At 37.8% G+C, this 22,259-nt stretch overlaps 1 protein-coding gene across 3 annotated transcripts in view; it reads left to right on the top strand.

Annotated features, from left to right (window-relative positions):
• The window catches only part of ATXN7 (ataxin 7), a 60,760-nt gene that overhangs the window by 13,702 nt on the left and 24,799 nt on the right, over positions 1-22,259 (top strand). The window contains exons 1-2 of one of the 3 annotated variants that reach the window (XM_050979177.1): positions 4,924-5,032; positions 10,749-10,853. The exons of 1 other annotated variant lie outside the window; for it this stretch is intronic. In XM_050979177.1, coding sequence (XP_050835134.1) covers positions 10,751-10,853 — 103 coding nt within the window. In that variant the 5' untranslated portion in view covers positions 4,924-5,032; positions 10,749-10,750. Of the gene's footprint in view, positions 1-4,923; positions 5,033-10,748; positions 10,854-22,259 lie in introns of those variants that run through there. One more of the 3 variants, XM_030228072.2, reaches the window with a different exon arrangement.

Below are 22,259 nucleotides of genomic sequence, written 5' to 3'. Positions count from 1 at the left end.
GCCTGTGTCTCATTGCACAGTTGTGCTCTGAATATGTCTAATCTTGAATCTGCATAAGGATGACTATGTCGTGCTGCTTATACAATCAGGTTTATTGGTTTTATGTCCTTTTTGACATGAGATGTCTAAAAATGAAAGCTGATGCCTATTTCAGTACGTTTTCCTTAGAGTAGAGCATTTTGCTCCCTAGCTGGCCGAAGAAAGGGAGAAAAGTTCTTTTTTTCACCTCCCACTGTGTCTTTAGGTCTATTCATATCTAATACCTTCTTCCCAAGTGTGATGAGTACTGTTGTCTGCAGAGAGATCAGAGGAAGGAAGTAGTTTTAGAAGTATCTGTCAAAAATGTGAGTTGGACCAAACCAACCAACCAAATCAAAACATTAGGTAGTCTGAGCAAATTCTTTTCTCCTTTCCTTTTATTGTGTTCTGCTGAAGGTGTTACTTTCTGTGTACATCAAAAGTGGGCTGGTGTTCAGTTATGTTAAAGAGGCCCAGACCATGAAAGAGCAGAAAAATTACTTTAAAGCAGTTCAGTCCTTTCAGATCTTCTGCTTGTATAACATGATCTAAATTATCTTAATTTTTTAATACATCTTACTTTAAAATAATAAAAGTTGCCAACCTTCCCAACCCCTTTCTGTTGAAGAGTGAAATTGGCGATTTCAGTAGTGGAGAGCTAGTGCCAGATATGGAAGAATAATACCTGATGCAGGTTTGTTCACTCAGTGTTTTCGAAGTTTGTTTTTTTTTTTTCCTCTGTAACACACATACCATGTATTTTATGTGTAATTTTATGTGTATTTTATGTGTTTAGAGATGGAATTTTGGAAGATTTTGTGAAGACAGGCTCTGAAAATAAGGCAAATATCTCCTATAACAGTGAAGACATACATCTTGGAATAAGGATAGCATTGGGTTTAGTCTAAAGAGGAGGTGAGGTGACATGCAAAGGCAAAACCTAAATTTCTTCTTTAGAACAATTCAGAATTCCATAACAATTAAAAAAATGCACTTCCACAAAGATTTTTTAGGCTGAATTGTGTTTGGGTTATATCACAAATAACCAACAGTGAAATTACTGACCTTATTCTGTGAATGGGTAGCCTGATTTTTCTTCCCTGCTTACCTATTTAATTCATGTAACTGTGTGTCAGAGGGCAGCTAGCACAGGTTTAAAGCCTAACCCTTCTGAAGAGGTGGGTCCCCTTGTGGAAGGAAATCTCTGATGACAATAGCTCTGTATGTGCTGGAATATATCAATTGTAAGAAGTTAAGACTCAGGGTTTACCAGTTCCTCAGCTAGATAATTGAAATAGTCATATTTCTTTGTCTAAAGGTATGCAATAGTTCAAAAGACCTTGTGTAACTACATGTGTGTTCAAATACATAACAAGTAGGTTAGCCCTTTTACTGCACTATAACAAGAAAAACACTGTTTTATTTTACAGTTTATCTTCTGATCTTATTACCTATCACAGTACTGTTGGGGTTTTTTGCTGTAGTACATTTATATGCCTGTTGCTGTGCAACTTACATTATTATTTTTTTATTGTATCAAATCAAGTCCCAGTAAATCTGCAAAGCAAAGGAGGTAAATTTTACTGAAAAAACTAATAGTGCCTGCCAAATTGAGAGGAGTGAGGAAGTGTAAGCTGGTATGTGAAAATCAACAGGCATCAGTTTCCTTATGGCTATATGAGGCATTATTGAAACAGTCTTATTTTTGAGGTGGATGTTCAAGTGCATGGAGAAAATGGGAGTGGCAGGGGTGGGGTGATTTTAGGTAGTTGGCTTGCCTAATAAAAGAAAATATTGATATACAATTCAGTTGACAGGTCCTGTGTGTTGTTTTTCTTACCTTTTTTTTTTTTTTGAATATGCTGATTTGCTCCCTCAGGTATCAGGTGCATGATATGAAAACTCAGTGTTCTTTGCACAAAGATGTGTTGTCTTTGCACAATAAAGGAATTAACAGCTTGCTGCTGTCATACGGAAATTGGGGCTGTGGCCAGCAGGGAAGAGGTGGAAAGATGAGCACTGTGCATGTCCCAGGTAGCAGGGAAAAAGGTGCACTTTATTATTGCTAAATTTTGGGGTGTTCTCCTATCACAAGAGATGTAGTCACGGGCACATTGTGTTCCTCCAGCTCCCACTAGTAAGAAAATGTGTAAATGGAAGTGGCTGTTCCTGCTCTGCTCTGTCAGTTACTGAGTTACAGCCAGCACCCAGTCACGTGGCTGGATGTGGACAGTCACACAGGAAAGTGGCAAAAATGCCACACTTATGCCAGGTTTATTTTCCCTTAAAAGCATGCCTAGGTAGGAGATGGGAGAGGCTGGGAAGCCTGGAACATGTTCACCACTTGCAGTCACGTCGTATCAAAATACTTCTGCTGTGTTGAGCAGCTTTATGTAAACTGTGAGTTTAGGTTTAAATAAAACAAACTTCCTTTTTCCTACTCCAGAAGTACAGCTGCTGCAGAGTACATGGAGTGCTGTGCGTGAAAGAGGAGAAAAATACCAAACCTGTTGATGTTAGAACAATTCATAATTGTAGTGTGCTTCAGGCTGTGACTTAAGATACATTTTAGAATATTCTATAGGTGATTTATTTCAGTTTAATTGAGGCTGTGTTTGACTAGTGGCTTATCCAGAACTTTTCTCCCCCCCTCATGGTAGGTTTTCTGCATAATAATTGAAGTGTTTCTGTGTACACTTTCATATTAGCTTAGTCCAGATTTTAATTTTACTGTTCAAATTACAGGGTTTTATTCCCTGAATCCAGTTTCATTTTTGTGTCATAATTGCAAAACTCAATTCATTTTTGAGGGTTCCTTAAGCTATTTTAGAATTGTTTGGGCTTTTTTACAGAAAAACATAAATAATAGTTTGTTGGCTCTCCCAAAATACGGCAGTGGCACTATGAGATCATGCTAACTAAAAATAATGCATGACTTTGAATGAAGATTATCTTACATGACAAATTGTGTTCAACATTTGTGTAATATACAAATTGGTTGGAGAAATTAAAAGTATCTTTAGGTCTGAAAACTCATTAAAAAGTAAATGGGAATGGTTTTTGCAGATGACTGACTTAATTCAAGTTGCTGATGAAAAATTGATGTAAGAGGATATGATGTGAGGGGGAGACTTATAAAGCTTTTCAGATTAAAATATGCTATTTGTGTTTCATTGAGAAATTTACTCATTAGTCTTTCTACAGACAATTCTCTGTAAGCTTCTTCACTGAAATTATTTATTGTTCTGTACAATCAACTTAGAAAACCTTTTTAATAGCTTGAATGAGGAATTTGACATGCATTTTGAGTTAGATTTTCAAAGAAATTATTTGTGTGTAGATGAATTCACATACAAAGAATTTAACTAAATACTTAGATGTCTACTTTAATATGCTTTATATATAATTACAGGAACATTGAAATCTTGGGAGCCTAAAATTAGAACTCCCAGCTGTGCAGTAGGCTGCAGGTGCACGTGTGCATGACACACTTCTCTTTGGTATCTGTTGCTCAGTTTTTATCCTTGGGTAAAAGACACAGACATTTCCCAGAACTGTTAAATTTTAGAGAACTAAAATTTAGTGTTTCATTCTGCATCCTGGCAGAGAGAGGGAGGAAGGGCTCTGGAGGAATTGCTGTGCCAGTAGCCTTGCACAAGGATGGCTGTTTGGATTTGTGTGTGCACAGAGGAGTGTTGCTGCCTGCAGCAAACCTTTCTGCTGGAGGTGAAGCTCAAGGGGATGGGGTTTGGGGAATGCAACACAGCTGCACCTATGGAAAAGAGGTAGGTCATCCTGGGCCCCTTCAGCAGGGCAATCTGAATTAGGGAAAAGCAAAGTAAAATCTAGAGAGCTGTAGCTTTGGAAAGACAGACTATCCTGAGTTTTGAAAGGAGACTGAACAGAGAGGACACCCCTTTTAGAGATGAACCAAGTGTTCTAACACTAGTAGAGATTTATGACAGTGATCAAATCTTCTAATGCAGCTCCTGTGCCTAGTTAAGCCAGATTGTGGGGTTTTTTGGTCTTAAACTGAAAGTCATTTCTCTGAGCAAAAACTTTGAGGTTTGAGTATTCAATAAAATGCTGGATAATTACTGTATTTGCTGAAGTGGAAAGCACAGTCAAAACAGTTAATCAAGTCTTCAGCTGTTCCTTCCTTCACCTGATCAATCAGCAACTACTCAGTGAAACAAAGTTCATGCACTTGTGCTCAGAATCCAAGGAGAGCTCTGCCTTTTAAATGTCCCCTCAAGTAGCTGGACTTCCAAAGCTGTATGTGCAGGAAATGTAAGTTATTTAATGTACAGAGTGGAGTTGGCAAAGAATTTTAAAGATGGGTAACCTTGAAGAAAATACTTCAGCAATGCTTCTCTCTGAACCTAAATGAAACAGCTCAGATATGGGAATGTGCATTTGGTTTGTTTTATTTTGTATTAAAAGGCTGTTTTGTATCTGAGGCAATATGAGCATAAACCTTATGGGAAAGATTTTTTTTTTTTAAACAGTGTTTCTGGGTGTATATTTGATCATTTTATGTTTTGTTCATTTGGTTATATGTATGTTCTCTGCAGGCACAAATTGGTTAGGCCTGCACATATGGTTCATAAAATACTTGTGTTCTATTAATACCTAAGTGTTCATTACTTGAAATTTTGCAGAATACCCTCAAATATGTTTTGCTAGAATCTCTTACTTTGGTTCCAAACTTGTGTAAACCATAGCACTCTAATTTCTACATGGCTTTAGTTATTTTGTTCACAATATGTGTTTAGAAATATTCTTCTTTTGTTATCATCTTGTGTGGTACACAGAAAAAAAAGTGCAGTAGTTTAATTTTACGTCAGCATTGATAAGTATACAAAACCACATCTGTTCATGAATGATAAGCACTTGAGTGTTTCTCCAAAATAGTTTGGAAGATATTGTTTAGAAAATAATGGTTTAGTTGCAGAAAATGAAGTGTCTGTGTATAAAAGGGACTTTGACTTTTCAAGGCCTTAACTTGGATCACGTAAGTTTTTTTAATAAAACATTCATATCAGGTAAAATAAGGGCCTCTATTACTTTAAATAGATGGCAGCTTTACTTAAGATAACCAGGTTAGTTAAGATACATTGCAGTGCTGTTTGTAGCTGCCTCAGTTTGCAGCCAAGATTCTCCTTCTGCCTGAAGAATACTTGGTATTGACACTTAATGTCAGTAATAGATTCAGCATTGAATCCATTGCTTACCTGCTGTGCAGATTTCTTGGCAGAAGTTTTGTTTTCTGGGCCGACTCCAAGTCTGGTGGTAACAGAGCTGAGCTTTCTGAAATTGCCTGGTTTTGGTATACTCTGTTTCATGTGGTCCTCAGTGCTGGTTAGTTGCCTTCCTTCTCCCTCCTCGTGCCTCTTCCTCAGATCACAAGCTCTTAAAAATAGTAATTTGGGAGGTTTTGTCTGCTTTCACATGCTAAATGACATGTTCACCACAGCCATAAAGGGTAAAACAACAGAAATATTTCTATTACTTTATCAGGATCTGACAGTACCTGAGACATGTGTTGCAAGAAAATTATGGGAGTTATCACAAGATTTCTTTTCCTCTAAGATGTCAGCTTCTTTGTTACTACAACTGTGGTGTTTTATCCCCTTTTCAAAAATTTCTCAGATGTTAGTGGAATGTTGTATTGTCTTAAATAAAAGTTCTACTACAATTCTACTGTAGAGAAAGAGATCTACCAGTTAAGTTAAAACGAGGTGTACTGGCATATTTTTTACCTTAGTGTGATCAAGACTAATTACTTTCTAATGAGAAGACAAAACCCTGCTAGTACAGAGCAAAGTATTCAAGATAGCTGTTGGTGGGCATAATTTAAACTCACTTGGTCTGTGAAATAAATTGCTCAAACAAGCCAGATTTTGGTAACATTTCAAAATAATGGGATCTATTTACAATTTCCTTATATAGTACTTGAAACAATTCGCTGATGTCTTACTGTAAAACCTAGTAAATTGATAGAAGTTGGTACATTTACTTAAGGTGGATTTGGATCAGACTCCACTAAAAACAAATTCAGTGTTTGGAGGTTGTGAAGATAATAGGGAGTTTTATATCTGGGCTGTCAGTATAAATTTAATAGTGTAGCGCATTGTGACTTTAATGCATCTAATATTAACTATAGTGATTAAAGTTTTTCTGGAAGTATAACCAGGTTGGTGCAGTGGTGAAGGCATGTTATGCTGTTCTGTGGAATCTTTGTAGCCAAAATATTTTACAAACATTTTGCTGTTCACATCAGGCATCAGCCTACAATGTCCATTGTCAAATTACACTTAGAGGTGAGTAGTATGTACATCTTTGTTGTAAATCAGGCTTGGATTTTAAAAACTAATCTTAATAAGCAGATGTTTATGCTGAGAATGGGTAGGGGAGAATGAGCATTAGCAATGTTCTGGCTATTTCTGTAGAACTTTTACATACTCCTTTTGCTTTTCTTGATCAAGCTTTCTTTTTTGTCATAACCTTGATAGTTTGTTCTTTGCCCTTTCATCTCTTGGTAGTTTTGCTTTCTCTTCCTCTGATTCAGTTTTCATTCTCCACCTTCTTTGAATTGCAATAATCAGACTTCTGGCAAATACGAAACTGCAGTTCTGGTCTCTGCACACAGGCTGCCTTTACTCTTTCCCTCCAGCAGTTGCTGTCCTGGAGAGGATCTTAACCTCACTTTTTTTGTTGATATTTAATTTCATTTCTACAAGGGATGTTGTCTTACTAGATACTAGGATAGATGGACTGTGCAATGGTCCCAGTCTGAAAAGATACAAGATTTGTAGGAAATTTGATACATTTGGGGAGTTAGAAGAGAAAAATCCAATTAAAAAACATAGCTGTGGTAGTCCCTGAAATCTAGTGGGTAATTAAATGCAAGCTGCTGGCCTTTTCTCTGAGATAGTTTTAGCCTGTTTTATGTGTTCTGTGTGATATTAAGTAACAGAAATGAGGGATTGAGAGTATGCAGGCACAGTTAGTTTTAATGAGCATGAGTTTCTTCAGTGTAGCTGTCCTGAAAGAGAATGCTGGAAATACTAAAAAAATTATTCAATAATTTGTATTTCCACAATGTGTTTCAGAGAAGAAGAGATGGCAGATCAGTGTAAGAAAACTTTCTAGATGAGGCATGCTGAGCTCCATTTTACATGATGTACAGTATGCCAAATTATCCATTATTGCTTTTTCTTTTTTTTGTTAGAAAATGATCCTACAGTGACCTTTTCCAAGTAAGAAGCATTTTCCTAATTACATGCTCAGCAACTAATGCAGTTATCTCAGAATTGTGTATGGCATGGGCTTGTTCTGGTCTTGGTAAAGAGTGCAGTAATGCATCATTTAAAGTTGTTTTTCTAAAAATTCAGTTACATTTGAAAGGAGAAGTGAATTCTGGGGATCAGTGTCCAGAGGCTTCCTATTATGGAGGTAAAGGAAGTTGTTTTTCTTTCTGGTGTTAATAGAATTAATGTAACTAACAGCTCTTATAATAGTATCTGTATGTTGATATGAAGAATACTGCATTTATAGAAAAATGCATGGAAAGTTTGAGGTCTTGATTTAAATTTTTAGTTAGACCTTGAAAAATATTCCCAGATGGAGAGAGTTAAATGAGCCCAGCTTTGAAAGAGGAACATATGAATCACAGTTGTCAGGCTCTTCTTTGAGAGGCACAGGCTTTACAAAGTGAAGTATTTCAAAAAGTAATCTTCAAACCCAGAGTAACAATGCATTGAGATGACACTGGTGAAATACTAGAAACTTCATTAGACTTCTAAATAGAAAATGTGCACGTCATGAAGTGGATCAGGTGTAAAGTATTAGATGTTAGAGTACCAACTGCAAGATATAGGTGAACTTTCATAAATGGCTGACAGGGGACAGAAAAATTGGGCATCCATCATCTACTCCTGGTACATACTTACTATGTAAATTTTGTTAAACTGCTCTGTATGATGTTCTCTAAAATTTTCATGATCTAATTTCTCACTCCCTAACAGTGCCATATAGGTGTTTGTCCTGTTGGAACACAGAAAGAGAAGCAAGATTTCCCTGAAATCTGCTCTTGCCCTGTTCAACTAATGGCATGAGGCACATTAAAGATGTGAGGGCTTACCTGCCTAAAAAATGAGGCTTCTGGATTGAGAAGTGTGGACTCAGGTCTCTTCCAGTTGCCTTTAATAGTTTTGGTTGGGTCAAACTCCTTACAGTTTCAAAGCCATTGTTAAATTGCATTTGGGCCTCTGACTTTTTCTACTCCCTCACTGGTTGAGTTGTTATTCTGATATCAGTGCTGTAGGAGACCACTGTGGGCTACAAGATCTTTTGCATTAATTTGTGTGATCTGGCTGGAGTCTTGTGCATGACTTCCTTTGAAATCAGGTTGTGATTTGGTGTGTGCAGCAAATTCTTTTCTGTGTCAAGTGGTTTTACTCTTGGAAAGGTCCTTTGTGAGTTTGTGGTATTTCCTGGCATTCTGTCATTGCTTTCTGTCACTTGGAGCTAAGATTTTAAAACTGAAGGTGTTTCACAGTGTAAAGAACCTTTGTAAATTATCCAGATTTCTTGGGATCCTCAAATTGAACTAGGAAAACTCTTTTGTTTACATCCATTTCTGTCAGTTTGTCTCAGTTACCATTTAAAATTGCAGTTCTGTATTGCCAGCAAATATTCATGGAAGGTTTCTTAGAGTGATGGCACATGGATGGGGTGTCTCTGACTGGTGTGAGGGAGTGCTTGTAGTCCTTCTCTCCTGTTAATGATTCTCCCTGCATTCAGTAAAGCTGGTGTAAAGTCTGAGAATCCAGCACAGTCTGAAAGGCACAGCTATGGGAACAGGTTCCAGGGTGTGGATTTACAGTTGTCTGGGCATCACACAGGAGCAGCCTCTCTGTGGGCTGCTAACAATGTAAATATCAGGCAGTGCATGCTGTTACTGTCCCATTCATGTCAGCTTTTGGTGAAAGTGACCCTGGAGTATTTGCTTGTGTGTATAAACTTTGATATATGGGAATATTCCTGCATGAAATATTAGCAATGACATTTAAGCTTTTACTTCTTTTCGTACACAGCTTGATATTACATCACAGAAAGTAGATATTGAAAAATAGAAGCTTATTATTCCTATCTGATTTTTTCCCCACTCAGCATATATTTACTAATTTTGTCTGCCTTGCAGTAGTTGGATGTGTCACAGGTTTTCATGCTTTTTTCAGTAAATATCATATAAATAAATAAGCAAGAATTGCTACTTAAAGTGCAAGCGAGGTGATTTGTTTATTTGATGTAACCTCAGTTGTGAAAATGTGTCTGTTATTCAGGTGAGGGTAGCTGTGATCTCAGCCAAGTTAGATGTCTTTGGTCATTGCATTTGCATCCAACTGCAAAATCCAGTTGGGGCTGTTATTGCAGGTATCATGCTTAATTTTGATGTAGCACTAGTAAGATGTGTGGAAAATGTGGGATAAACCTTATGACTTATAAATAAAAGTATTGAATTCTTTTATTATGAAGATACATACTAATTCTGGAAGTAGTTTTGGTGTTGATATATTCTCTGTCTGTGAGAAACAAAGTGGACAGGGCTGATGGTGTCTTTCTGTGAGCAGTTGCCTTGAATTATGGCACACTTAATGTGCAACACACTCAATTTATTTCGTAATTGCTGTTCTATTAATGGACAAAGCAGTGGATGTTGCTAAAAGTATACATAGGCAAATTAGTAGCTGTAAAATCAAACTCTGGGGTCAGTTCTAGCACAAGAGTAAACAAGTTTAACTTATTTTCTAAATTTCTATTAAGATAAATCTATTACTTGAGAGTTTTTATAAGAAAATAAGTTTGCTTATGTCAGTTTTTAACCTTTATGTTACAGATCCGTAGCCACATATTGTGTTTGGAGTTTCTGGTTTTTTGTCTTTTAATGATTGAATAACATTTTTTAGTTATATAAATATAATATACCTTTGTTTTGTAGTGAATGTTGAATTTATTGCTCCAGTAGTCTCTGAATGCAGTTATAACTGTTAAATATATTCTTCTTCAAAGTAAAATTGTAGAAACTAATTTTATTTGTAAAAGTCTCCAAGTATGTGTGTTATCTCTGCAATCCACACATGCTCTGACATACTGTTATCTCTGGTTCTGTCTCCTGTGTAGCTGTTCCATGGATCTCTGGCAGCAGATGGCTGGACTATAATGCACTGTTAAACAAATAAAACCATTAGGCATGTAATTCTGCCCGGTGAATGACTGTGTGTTTAAAATGGTTTTAAAAAATTAAATAGCAAATGAAGTTCACTTTTGAATTCATTTAATGACATTGGAATAAAATCCAAAGCCCTTTTCAGAATATATAAAACATCCCCTCTTATGTTGTGTTTGTCTCAATTGAAGTCAGTCTTTTTTTATTGCATTATTGCATCTGGTATAAAATAATCAGTCCTAAATCAGTTTTCTAATAGATGTTTTCTACAAGTAATCACTCATTTTACATTTATCTTTGTAGTAAGATTTTTGCTTTTGTAATACTCCAGCACAAAATTATCTATTGCATTATATGCTCTTTTTTCCTCATTTTCAAATTTGATACAAATGTCTCTAAAATTTTGATTCAACACTAGTGTCATGGCTCTGTAATTAAACTGTTTTTCTATAATTGTCAGCAGCTGAGAGATGCCATTTTGTCTTTTTGTTTTTAGATATGCCAATATTTGGTCTTTGCCCGGCTCATGATGATTTCTATTTGGTGATGTGTAACCACTGTAATCAGGTCGTAAAACCACAGGCATTTCAATCACATTATGGTAAGTGCTTAACTATTTTTAATAATTAAGGGTGAGGTTAAATCAGGATTAAGCCTGGCAATTTTTTTTAAAATTGATTGTAAATAGATCATTAAATTATAAAAAATGTCAAAGAACATAACCTGTATTTAATAATTTTATATACATTGTAATGCAGTTACATAAAGATCTCGCTTTTTTAGGTTTTTTTTAGTTTTCTTGAAATGCTGCGTAGCTACAGTTCAGTTTCAAAATGACAAATCTAGTGTATTTCACAGCCAATATGTGTAGTGTGTTTGTGTCTCTGTGTGTCATTTCTCTTTGTGTATTTATACGGATTATTTTTACATGGGTTCTGGTACAGTGTGAACTAGAACTGAAAGCTAAACTTACAGTGAAATTTATAAAATGTTGTAAGCTTCCAATAGCCAGTAAACTTATTTATTTATTTTCAGAATTACCAATTTGTATTTGTTTTACTGGTCCAGTGGATTTGTATATAAACTATATAAGGAAGCTCTTGTTGTGTTTGTTGGCCCGTGTTTAGAGAGGACTGAGAAGATGTGAAGTGCTGTGCCAGTTCAAGTGCTTGCTTACTTCCTCCAAACCTATCTGGGGGTGGTTGGCAGTTCTGCTTTTCCATGCTCCTCTCAAGACTAGAAATTAACCTCAAACAGTTTAATGCCAATATTTGGATAGGAGGTTTTTTGGAATTCAGCTTTTTGTTTCTTAAGAAATTCATGATGTGTTTTCTGACCAACTCCTAATAAACATGATGGACAAAGCATCTTCTGAACTAGTCCTTCCTCCCTACATGTGCATCGTGTATTTGTTCACTCTCTTTTCTCTAGGCCTGTGTCCATACTGGCTGGCTTGGTGTTTATAGGATACCAGCTGGGTGTGGGCAGGGAACAGTCTCTTCTAGTGTTGAGAAAAAGGGATAACCTTTTGTGTATCTTAAATAATCCAATGCTTTGGCAAGAAAAGATATACTCAGTTCTGCTTCCTTGAAACTAGAGAAGGGCCTTTCTGGATTGTGCAGAGGGTGAACTTCTACTCCTTTCTCCCTCTAACTTGACTTTTTGTTATATTGCCTTATGGATTATGTAGCCCTACCCTTGCTGCTGGATCCTGCAGTTGTGTCACACAGCGTGACTCAGAAAATAACCTGAATAGGTTTTGTGTCATAATTCATAATAGTTTGCTTGTTATTCTGTGGATGGCTGTACTAATAATTTTTTTTAAATCCACAGTTTTGTGGATATAAGTCTCCAGAGCTGTTGGGAGCCAGAAGAAAAGGCCATCTTTTCTTGCTTTTCTTGCTCTGGTTGCTGTAAGCCTTTCCACTAGCCAAGAACAAGTGTACCCCTTGCCAGTGAGATTCCTCACGTGTCACTGAATATCAACTTAAGATGTCCAATAACTCCTTCTAAAATATCATATTAAACTGATTCTGACAGCTAAAAATAAATTTATGGGGGAGGACTGGATGAGACCAAGTTCTAAGTGATGGCATATTGAATATTCCATCCTGAGGTCAGTAATACTGTAGTGATGGAGAGCTGTGAATAGCTGCAGACCCTTAAGGTTGTCTTCATGAAATGAGCAGGTGATCTTCAAACACTGACAAACAGGTGTCTGGGAGGAAGCAGCATTGTGTTTGTCTCTGTGGACAGGTGGCAGAAGCAGCTCAGGAGCTGAATAGGTGCAGCATTGTGTCTTGAGCATGTACATGTTGTAATGCTGCTTGTACTGCTGTTAGACTTGTTATGTGAAGTTAATTCCAGCTCTTCTGTAAGCACTGTTTGCAATTTAAAAGGCACAGAGTAAACAGGGAACTGCAAAATGAAGGTATGGAAAGTATTTTTAAAAGTCATAATAAATCCTAACATAATGTTTCCATTCTCTATCACTTCGTGGAAGTGTGATCCCTAAATGTGAAAATTTCTCTAATACAAGCCTTACATCGCTGGCAGATTCATACTTTAGAAGTGTAGAAGGAGTGGATAGAAATGATGAGGTTATTCTTAGTGTTTCTTAAGCTTGTTCTGAACAATGAAGAGTCTTGGCGTGGGCTGTGGCGTGCAGAGGAAACAGGCGGGGTCATTCTGATGAGAAAAACAGGCTTGGGTGGGGTGAACATCATTAAAGGACCTTAGTTTGCCAATCTAATAGCCTCAGAAAGGTAAGAAGGCTGACTTGGTGATTTTGTGTAGCACTAGTTCTCAAAGCCTTCTATCAGCCTTCCCATTTTTTAAATCCTTGCACAGTTGTCCCTTAATTAAAAAAATTAAATATGAAAGCTGATAAATATGGCAGGTGATTGATTACCAGACAATGATCTATTTTTTTTTAAACAGTGTATCTCTGGAGAAGGAAATTGCTGAAGTCCTCAAAACATGGTTATTTTAAAACAAAAAGTGTATTATCATGATAACAAGAAGGTAAAGCACTCTTTGGATTCACCACAGTCAGTTCACCCTGAATTAAATTTTTATTGATGGTATGATTTCAGGAATTGAAAAAATGTGAAAAGTTGCAGTCCATCAATGTATCTTTTTGTTATGTTCTTAGGATCTTTTATTTTTAATTGTTGCCAGAGAAGTATTAATCTCTTAAAATATTCTATAGCTCCTGGTGGTGTGTGTTGCTGTACTTGGTGTTCTTTGAAATCTGTCATGTGAAATTTTGTTTTCTGAAGTAGTAGAATATGCTCTGTTAAACTGTTGCTTTTGTCAAAGGAAAGCTAAACAAACTATTAGTTAAACCTAATGAGTTAATTAATTTCTTCCAAAGCATATTTGTGATAAACTACTTAACTAGGTAGGCTGAAAGTGCTTTGCAGGACATATGCTGGCTTTTTTCTCTGGACCATAAGTAGTCAGAAATAATTTAAATTTAACCTTATTAATTAGAATATATAACCTTTTTACTAAAATATTTTATTGATAAAAATGACAGATTTGTTTATATAACTGATTCTTTTCTATTTCATGCATTTGACTAGAAGAGATACTAATGTAAAATAAAATTCGACCTGTTTAGGCAGTCCAAGCATGTGTCTGGGCTATGAATTTCCATTTTAATAATTTATTCAGTGATGTTGATATTTGTACTATGCTTGATTTATAAAGCTGGTATGCATAACACCATGTGCAGGCTTGTTTTTAAGAGCAATCCAATATAATGAGATATCTGAAGTCATCTTGTGGCATTCCTTCCAGCCTGTGTACAGTAGCTGGCTGGCAGGGCAGTCCAATGGCTTTAGCCCCTTGGCTTTGGGTGGTAGCAGTGCTGGGGACATGGTGGGGCAGAAGCAAGCCAGCCAAGGAAAAGCTGTTTCAAGACAAATCCTCTGTTCTGTCAGATCACAGCTGTTTTCATTTGGGGGGCCAGGCAAGTGATTGCAGCCCTTTATTGCTCCTGTTCCTGCTGTTGCTTTGTGAATGGCTGCACTTTCATGGTATCAGCATCTTCCTTAGATGAGTCAAGATCAGTTTAGAGGTGAAAGATGGAAAAAAGATAAAATGTTGAGGCACTGAGCCTTGCTGGTGAAGCACCTGGGATCACTTATCATGATGACCTATTCCCAGAAAGTGTTTTTCTCCAGGAGTGTTTCTCTTCACCCTGGATGATGGTGTGCCAGCTGTCACGCTCCTCAGAACAGTGGGATGTGCCTGTCTCCCTTTGATTTCCATTCTTTCCTCCCCAGAGACATGATAGATACAGTTCTTGTACTGCACCCAAAGGTTGCTCTTTGAGGAAGCCATTGTGACAGTTATTTCAGGTTGTTCGTGGAAGCCCTGAAGTGCCGTGGTTTTAGGCTGTGTGACCTTTTGTTGGCATTTCAGCTGTTCCACAAGTTTATCTCATCTCCCTGTGGTTATCAGCCTCCTGGCTAATGAGAGCTGCTTCTCTGCCCTGGCTGGGCTGCTCTGTGACTGAGAGAGCAAAGCAGTGTGAAAGTAGCATCAGCATAGAGATGTGTGGGGCTTCTTCCTTCTAACTTTGCTGTTCTTTTTTTTTCCCCCCCCAGAGTTTTTTTTTCCCCTCTGTGCCTTAGTTTCCATGAATACAAAGTAGGTTTAAACTCTCAGCAATAATAATGAAGGCTACCTGTAAAACTTACACTGAGAGTGCCTGTGACTCATGTAGTGATTGTGAAAACCATGAATACAGTACATGTTGGAAAGGGATGATGATAGTGTGTTGGGCTGTTGAGTCATTAAAAAGCTATGTCAAGTGTTTTGATTAACTTCCATGGGTTTGGCACGGTGGCAAAGGTGAGCAACCACCGGGAGCTTTGCCTGCTGCTGCTGTCCTGAAAGCTGATGGGGAATTGCTTAAACATTTTGGTTTCCAATCAGTGCAGGTTTAAACCTGAAGTATATTAATCAGAAGCAGGGCTACTATACAGGTATGCCCATCATCTATTCTATTGTGGTTTCTAGGAAGTTGTGGAATTGGAACAGAGCATCACACAACCTTTTACCTGGAGGGCAGATCCTGGCAGTAGAGAAAGAAATGTTTGCCGGTTACTTGGGTCCATCCTCCGAGTCAGTTCGAGGTCTTTAGTGATTCTCCTTCATTTGATTGTGTAACTGAGATCGTTCCTACCTCAGCCAGGGCCCACACCCACCTTTCATTTGCAGGTCTCCACTTAGCGAGTCCTAAAGGGTTTTTTTGTGTTGGTGTTAAGTGCCTGGACTCAGAGAGAACACGTGATACTTGTGATTTTAATTGAGAAAAATGATCTGTTAACTATCTCTATTGGTATGCTGATGTATTTTGGATGTGTATCATACATAACTTGAGTATTACAGTCCCTGCAATGTTACATGTTTGGATTCTTCTCCCACTATGAATTGAATATAAAATTGTCCTACTGTATTTTTGTTAAATTTGGCAGCAGCTAATTGTTCTGAAAAATCTGTCAATATTTAATGTTTTTAAGTTGTTGTGTATGTATTGCTTGTTTAGTGTGGATTAAGAGAGTATGTTTAGCATGAATTCATGGATTACAAAGTCAAAAATAAAGTGTCTGTACAAGGCAGCATTTGAAGCTGATAAGAAAAGAAAGGAATGTACTGAATCTTGTTCCAAAGCCATTGGACCTGAGGACTGGATTGTTGTTGCTTGGTTTTTGGGTTGGTTGGGGATTTTTTTTTCTGAGTATGTGGTTTTTTTTCTCGTGGGAGATTTCTTGAGCTCATCCTCATTTTGGAGGGATAAGTCTTCATTGTGGCCTGCATACTTTAGGTAGCAAGCAATTTGTTTCAGTAATTAATGTCCACTATTCACAAAAGTCTTTTTAAAGCAGTGTGAAAAGGTTTTTTATAAATAATAAGAATTTTCTTGGTTATCAGTGATCTTCTGTAGAAGTCTAACAGCCAAAATAAAACCTGAATATTCTGTGATGTGTCACAGATGTGCTGGAGCAATCTGTCAAGCATATTGCCAAACATGCACAGGTGGCATTTGGCATATTATGGCTCCAGTTAATGTATATGTTTTAACAAATTAGCATTAGCAGCTTCTGTTCAGGAGCTTCTGTTTAATGCACAGTCCTCTCACAGTACTTCACACAGTCCAAATTTCAGCAGCTGGATCTTAATCTGTGGGTCCAGCAACAACTAGTTTAATTTCTTAGTAGAAATTTGTGAAAATCTGTAGCTTTTGCAAGAATCATCTTGGCATATAGCTGGGAATGTGCTCAGAGGTCAGCACAGGTTTTGTTTCAGAAGAAAAGTTTCAGTTGGCTATTTAGTAATTTTTAAATAATGCATCATTAAATAAGAAATTATTATAATGTGGAAAGAAACTCAGTAAACATATTTTGAGCTTTGAAATGTGCACCCCCAAGCCATTAGCTGAATACCAAATGTGCCATGCAGATTTTACAGAGCAGTGGAGTGCTGTGCTGTGGTTACTTGTATCATCACAGACTGTTCACATGCAGAAGATTATTTTTGTGCACAGAATGGCTGTGGTCTTTGTTTATTACATGAAAGCACAGGGAGTCTCTTGGAGAAGTTGATGGCAGTTTTCTAGTACAACTTCCTCCTTTTTTGTGGGTGCATGAGTTTGTCAAGCTCTGGTTGAAGACATAAAGCAATTTTTAAGTATTGGCTAAGAAAAAAGGTGATGTTAAGCTTCAGATTGAGGAGATATTGATTATTGAGTTTACTGCTTACCATGTAACTCATGTTATTCTCTCAACAGCATTGTGTGTGCTAAAATACTACAAGTGCTTGGTGTGCTTTAGGCTCTTCTTACCTTTGGTTAATTTGGTGAAATTATTTTATGCTGTTTTGCCATAGTAGAAGACCTATACGCAAAAATCCTTTTGGTTTAATATTGGCTGAAGAGAAAGTATATTTTTTCTATTCTATTCTTACTGAAATGTTAAAATATTTAAAGCTAGTCTAACATACAAAGTTATGCAAGGCTTCCATGAGAACCCTGCTCCTTTATAGTGATCTCCTTGCTGAGCATGAGCAGACACTGGGACTGACTGCTCTCTTCAAAACAAATGGTGATGGGGAAGGACAAGTGGAAAGAAAGAATGAAAAACAAATACTTTGTGGGAAAAGAAGAAGCAGTGCCATGTTCACTATCACAGAAACAGTAGTTCAGCAAGAGGGAGAGAGCATGTTGATCAATAGATTGGAATAAGATCTAAAGAGAACAAGTAATTCCAATAAAAAGTTGCTATTGAGTGTATATGACTACAGCTTCACTTTGAAGGCAGCCAGGTGGGATAGTTGCATCAGGTCTACAATTAAAAATGACTGACAATGAGAGGACTGGACCAATCTAGAATCAAGGTTGAGTTTCATCACTCAGAACTCATTTTTTGAGAGGAAACGGCGTGTGGAGCAGGACACAGCTCTCCCAGCCATCATTCCTGACTTTCTGCAGGGTCAGGGAAGGCCATTCTGCATCAGCTTATGTGATCCACATCCTTGAAAGGTTTCCTTCTCAGCTAAAAGGGTTCTTTCTGCCGCCTAAGCCACTCCTCCAGGCTGGTGCTCAGCCAGGGGAGGTGGCACACACTGAGGGCAGGCCATGGGCACGCAGGCTCTGGCACACTGCCCTAAGCTGGGTGCAGGACAGCGAAGCTGCAACCTGTGTAAGAGCTGGGGAGGCAGAAGAAGACTGAGTTGAAGTGGAAAAAAAAGACTAATTTCTGCTGTTCTGGAGAGATGGGAATGGGTCAGAGCCATGGAGATACAAACTTAGTGTTGGAGGGTGGGGTTAGTAGTAGTTTAATTTCAAAAGCTAACCACATGCAGATGAATTATTTATAAGGACTTTCTCATTTGTTTTTTGGGGAGAAGTGTGTTCTCATGAAGTGTGTAGATTATTCCAAGAATTGCAAACCTCAGTGAATACCACAGCGCTTTGTGATTCCAGGGAGGAGTATTCTGGGAAGCTTGTAAAATTGTTTTGAGTATTGAACTGTCATGAAGAAAATAATTTTTGGTTGGTTTTTTTGCCTTCCCCCCCCAATGGAAGTACATAGTTTCCAGCTGCACAGACTGTACCCTCTCATCCCAGCATCTGGCTCTTGAACAACTGCTGTGTTTGGGATGGTCTTTCCTTCTCTGCAAGCACAACTTCACAGGTCAGATAGGAAATCCCATCAGAAATCCCATCATTTACATTGCTTCTTGTGAAGATACCAGTGCACCCAGTACAGCTGGCTCTGCAGTACCTGCCTGGGGCAGTGGTGCCCAGCTTTGGCAGGGCTGCCTCAGCACAGCGGGAATTAAGTGGTTTGCAGTGTGTGTGTGTATGTGTGTATGTGTGTGTGTGTGTGTGTGTGTGTGTGTGTGTCCGAGGAGGGGAAAGACAGGACACTGGGGAATAGCTAAAAAGGGAAATGTAAAACGAACTTGGGTAAAATACATGTAAAAAGAAATAGATGAAAACAATAAGGAGGAAGGTTAATAAGGAAGGTAGGATAAAATTACCTTGGAGGAGGGAGAATGAAGTAGGTACAGTGCTGGTTTTATTACTCTGTAACAAGGGGTAAAAGTGGTAGAAAGGAGGAGAGGCTAAACAGGGCAAAACAAACAAAAGCTTTTTCACAAGTTTTCCTCTCTCAATGTTTTGGCAGCAATATTATTAATGTGGTTTGTGTAATGCTGTGATGTTCTTGGATTTTGCACATTTTGGTGGGGGGTTCACATTCTTGTTTGAGGGCAACAAGAATGTGTCCTGCTTGAGACACATCTGGCTTTATCAGCACTGAGCATCAAGGGAAGAGATGGAGACATGCATGTGTGTGCACTTAGTTCATCTTTTAGTTTCTTTTGCATTTCTGTTTGGACTTCTTAATGTTATTCCACAATTCTCATTTTCCATACTGTGAATAATATTTTTTAGACAGTAGTATGTATGTATAGCCTTCAGCAGCTTTTGCTTTTAGAAGAATGCCCCCCAGGGAAGATGAGGTGTAGTGTACTAGGTGGAAAAAAGTTATCCCTGCTGGACCAACATAAAAACAATGTTTTGCAGGAGCTTCAACTGCCACCTCTGGAAAAATAGGCAGCGTTTTAAAATCTATATTCTCACCTACAGCAATAATGCACTGAATGGTAACCAGGCATTAGGCATGAGTCAAGCTTTCAGAAAGACTTGAGACATTATTTTTCTTACCAAATTAAAAGAAATCTAAAACATTTTGGTTTTAGACACAGCTAAAAAGTAGCTGCTACTTACTTTAGTTGGGCATTGTGTCAAGTAGTTTTCACCTGTTATTTATTTGGTTTTGATCACCAGTTTGCTGGCTTTTTTAAAAGAAACATGATACTGCCTTGAGAGTTTTTTTCTTCCAAGCAACATGATACACTTAAAAACTAACATATGATACACTTTAAGTCTAGAAACTGTGTTTTTAAGATATAACCAGAAGAGGGAGTGTATAACACTTTCTATACAATGAAACCTGTAAGTTTATTGATTAAGAGCAATCAGTAACTACATGGCTTTTTTTAAAGTTAATAAATAACTGCAGGGTTAAATTCACTTTCAAAATAATACAATTAATGCCATCTTTTTAAGCGTCTCATTAGGCTTCATTCAGTTTAACACTAAATAATTATATCCAAGTAATGGAAATGGCCTGGATGGTAATTCAGATTTCTAAGAGGTATGTTGTGTCTACCTGTAACAAATATTCAAACATTTTCAGTAGCAGTGTTTGATTAGCTCTTACATTATCCAACTCTATGAGAGCTCCATAACAGTACTGATCAATTAAAACTATCTTTTTAAAGAGTAGAAAATAAACAGGAATAGGTAAATATTATATGTAATTTTATGTAAGTTTGTGATAATATTATTGTCTAATAGGCCACCATTAGCTACCTCAGGCAGTAGCAGCCAAAATACTTCCAAACCTTATTATCTCCTATTGATGAAACAAATATGTAATGTATTGTTTGTATAGAAAAGAATTCTTTTTACTCAAATTTGTTTATATATTCCTGCAGTTGTTGTGCAGTTGGGAAGCAACAATACCAAAAAAAAATAGGAAAAACATTTGTACCTTATGCAGGTTCTGCCTTGTCAGAGTGCTGCTGGCCACAAAGGCAGCAATCCTGTTTTGTTTCACCAAGTTGCATTAGAGAAAGAAGGACCACTGTCAAGAGATTCTTGTCCTGTTTTCTGTTCTCTCTGTCCTCGATAACAAGTTGCCCAGGTTGGTATGACACTCTCCCTCTGCACTGCTTTGTAAAGGATGCCATTGGACCAGGCTCCTGCAGGGTTGAAGTAGCTCCTATATAACTGAGTTTTTCCTTTTTCTTTTAGGCAGATCACCTTCTTATGTTTTCACTGCACAGGATTTTCTCCCTCTGCCAGGCCAGGAGCAGTTTTGTGCTGTGTCCTCCCTGTGTGACCCTGCTGGTTGCAAAGAACCTGTTTGTCATGTCTGGCTCTTGGAAAAACCCTGGTGTCTGTGGAGCACTGTGGTGAATTCAGTGCATTAGGTAGAAGGTGTGCCCCTTTCAGGGCACCCTTCCACCTTTGAGCCTAAAACTTTCCAATGTTTGTAGATTATCTGTACAGCTGGGTTGGAGCTGTCATTTTTATGTGATGTGCACTGGGAGTTTTAAGAGCTGTTCATCACTGTGTGATGGTACATATGGCATTCACATGGAATTCATGGCTCCTCTCCTTGCTAAGAGGAAAACTGGCTGTGTTTCTTTTGTTACTGCATGGCTGAAGTTGTCACCTGAGTTCTTAAGCATTTTGGTTTTCTGCTGTATTAGGGTGAGCTTCATGAAGTAATTGTTTTTATTTCACTTTTCTAGATTATAATGAAGAGCCTTATAGTACTCTGTAAATCTCTGGCCCTGCTCATCATTGGCATGGTACTGGCTAGCACTCATTTTCTTCAGTTTCATTTTGGCTTGCAGCCTCTGACAAGCCACATGTAACCATGTATATGCCTGGAAAGATGCCACACTGGCTCTGTCCTGACCTCTAAGGTCAGAGGGAAAGGTTTTAAAACTGCCACAGTTCAGTCCCCTCCCCATCACAGTGACATGTACTATTTGACCAAATGTCATCTTGGGGGTCACAAAGCAATCCACCAGCTAGCTTCTAAAAATACCTGGGACTGTTTTAATTGCCACAGAAATTATATAAAGTTATATATGTGTGTGGTATTGCAAAGCTTGATGCGCACATCTTGCTTGCCACAGACTGAGAAGGACACCTAGGAACTGGTCAGTGCCAAGTTTGTATCTCTGTAGGATTTGTCTCTATTCAGACTGGGGCTGGGCACTGACCTTTAGGGCCATACTTATCTTCTTTTTCTGTGATTGCAAGAACATATCTAGGAAGGCTGGAGTTGGCAGAGAGTTAGGATGTGGTGAAAGCCCTGCAGAGCTCCTGGACTGTTTGCTATTTCCTCTGCCCTGTCCCAGTTGTCCAGGTGGCAGAGATTCACAATAGCTGTGGCTGTACACTTGAAATCTAATGGACTTGATGTCCTTTCCTAATTTTAGTCCCTGGAAATGACATAATTCTGTATAGAAACCTTTATTCTATGTGTACACATGTGCTGTATGAGTAGCAGTTATATTTTGTTTTTCTGGTGTAAACAAGCATGTTGTGTAAGTGGAGTTGATACTAAGGCATAAAATGCTGTCACTTGATTGTGCACCAACAAGCCTGTCAAGTTGTTCCTCTGTACTCAGTCATCTATTTTATTTTGGACTCATTCCAGTTTTCTGAAACCTGAGGAACATCTAAGCTTGCTCACTTGGAAAAGAAAACATCAAAACCAGTAATCTTGCCCAATATATTTGTTTTGTTCTGCAGCATGTAAAACACTCCAGCTGCTAGTAAAAAAAATCCACGTATTTCAAAATCCATTGCCTTGTGGTTCTGCAGGTTCTGGGAATTTAATTC

This window comes from Serinus canaria, chromosome 12 (assembly GCF_022539315.1).
Source record: "Serinus canaria isolate serCan28SL12 chromosome 12, serCan2020, whole genome shotgun sequence".
Classification (NCBI taxonomy): domain Eukaryota; kingdom Metazoa; phylum Chordata; class Aves; order Passeriformes; family Fringillidae; genus Serinus; species Serinus canaria.
Note: the sequence above shows the minus strand (reverse complement) of the source record. Positions and strands in the feature narration are given on the sequence as shown.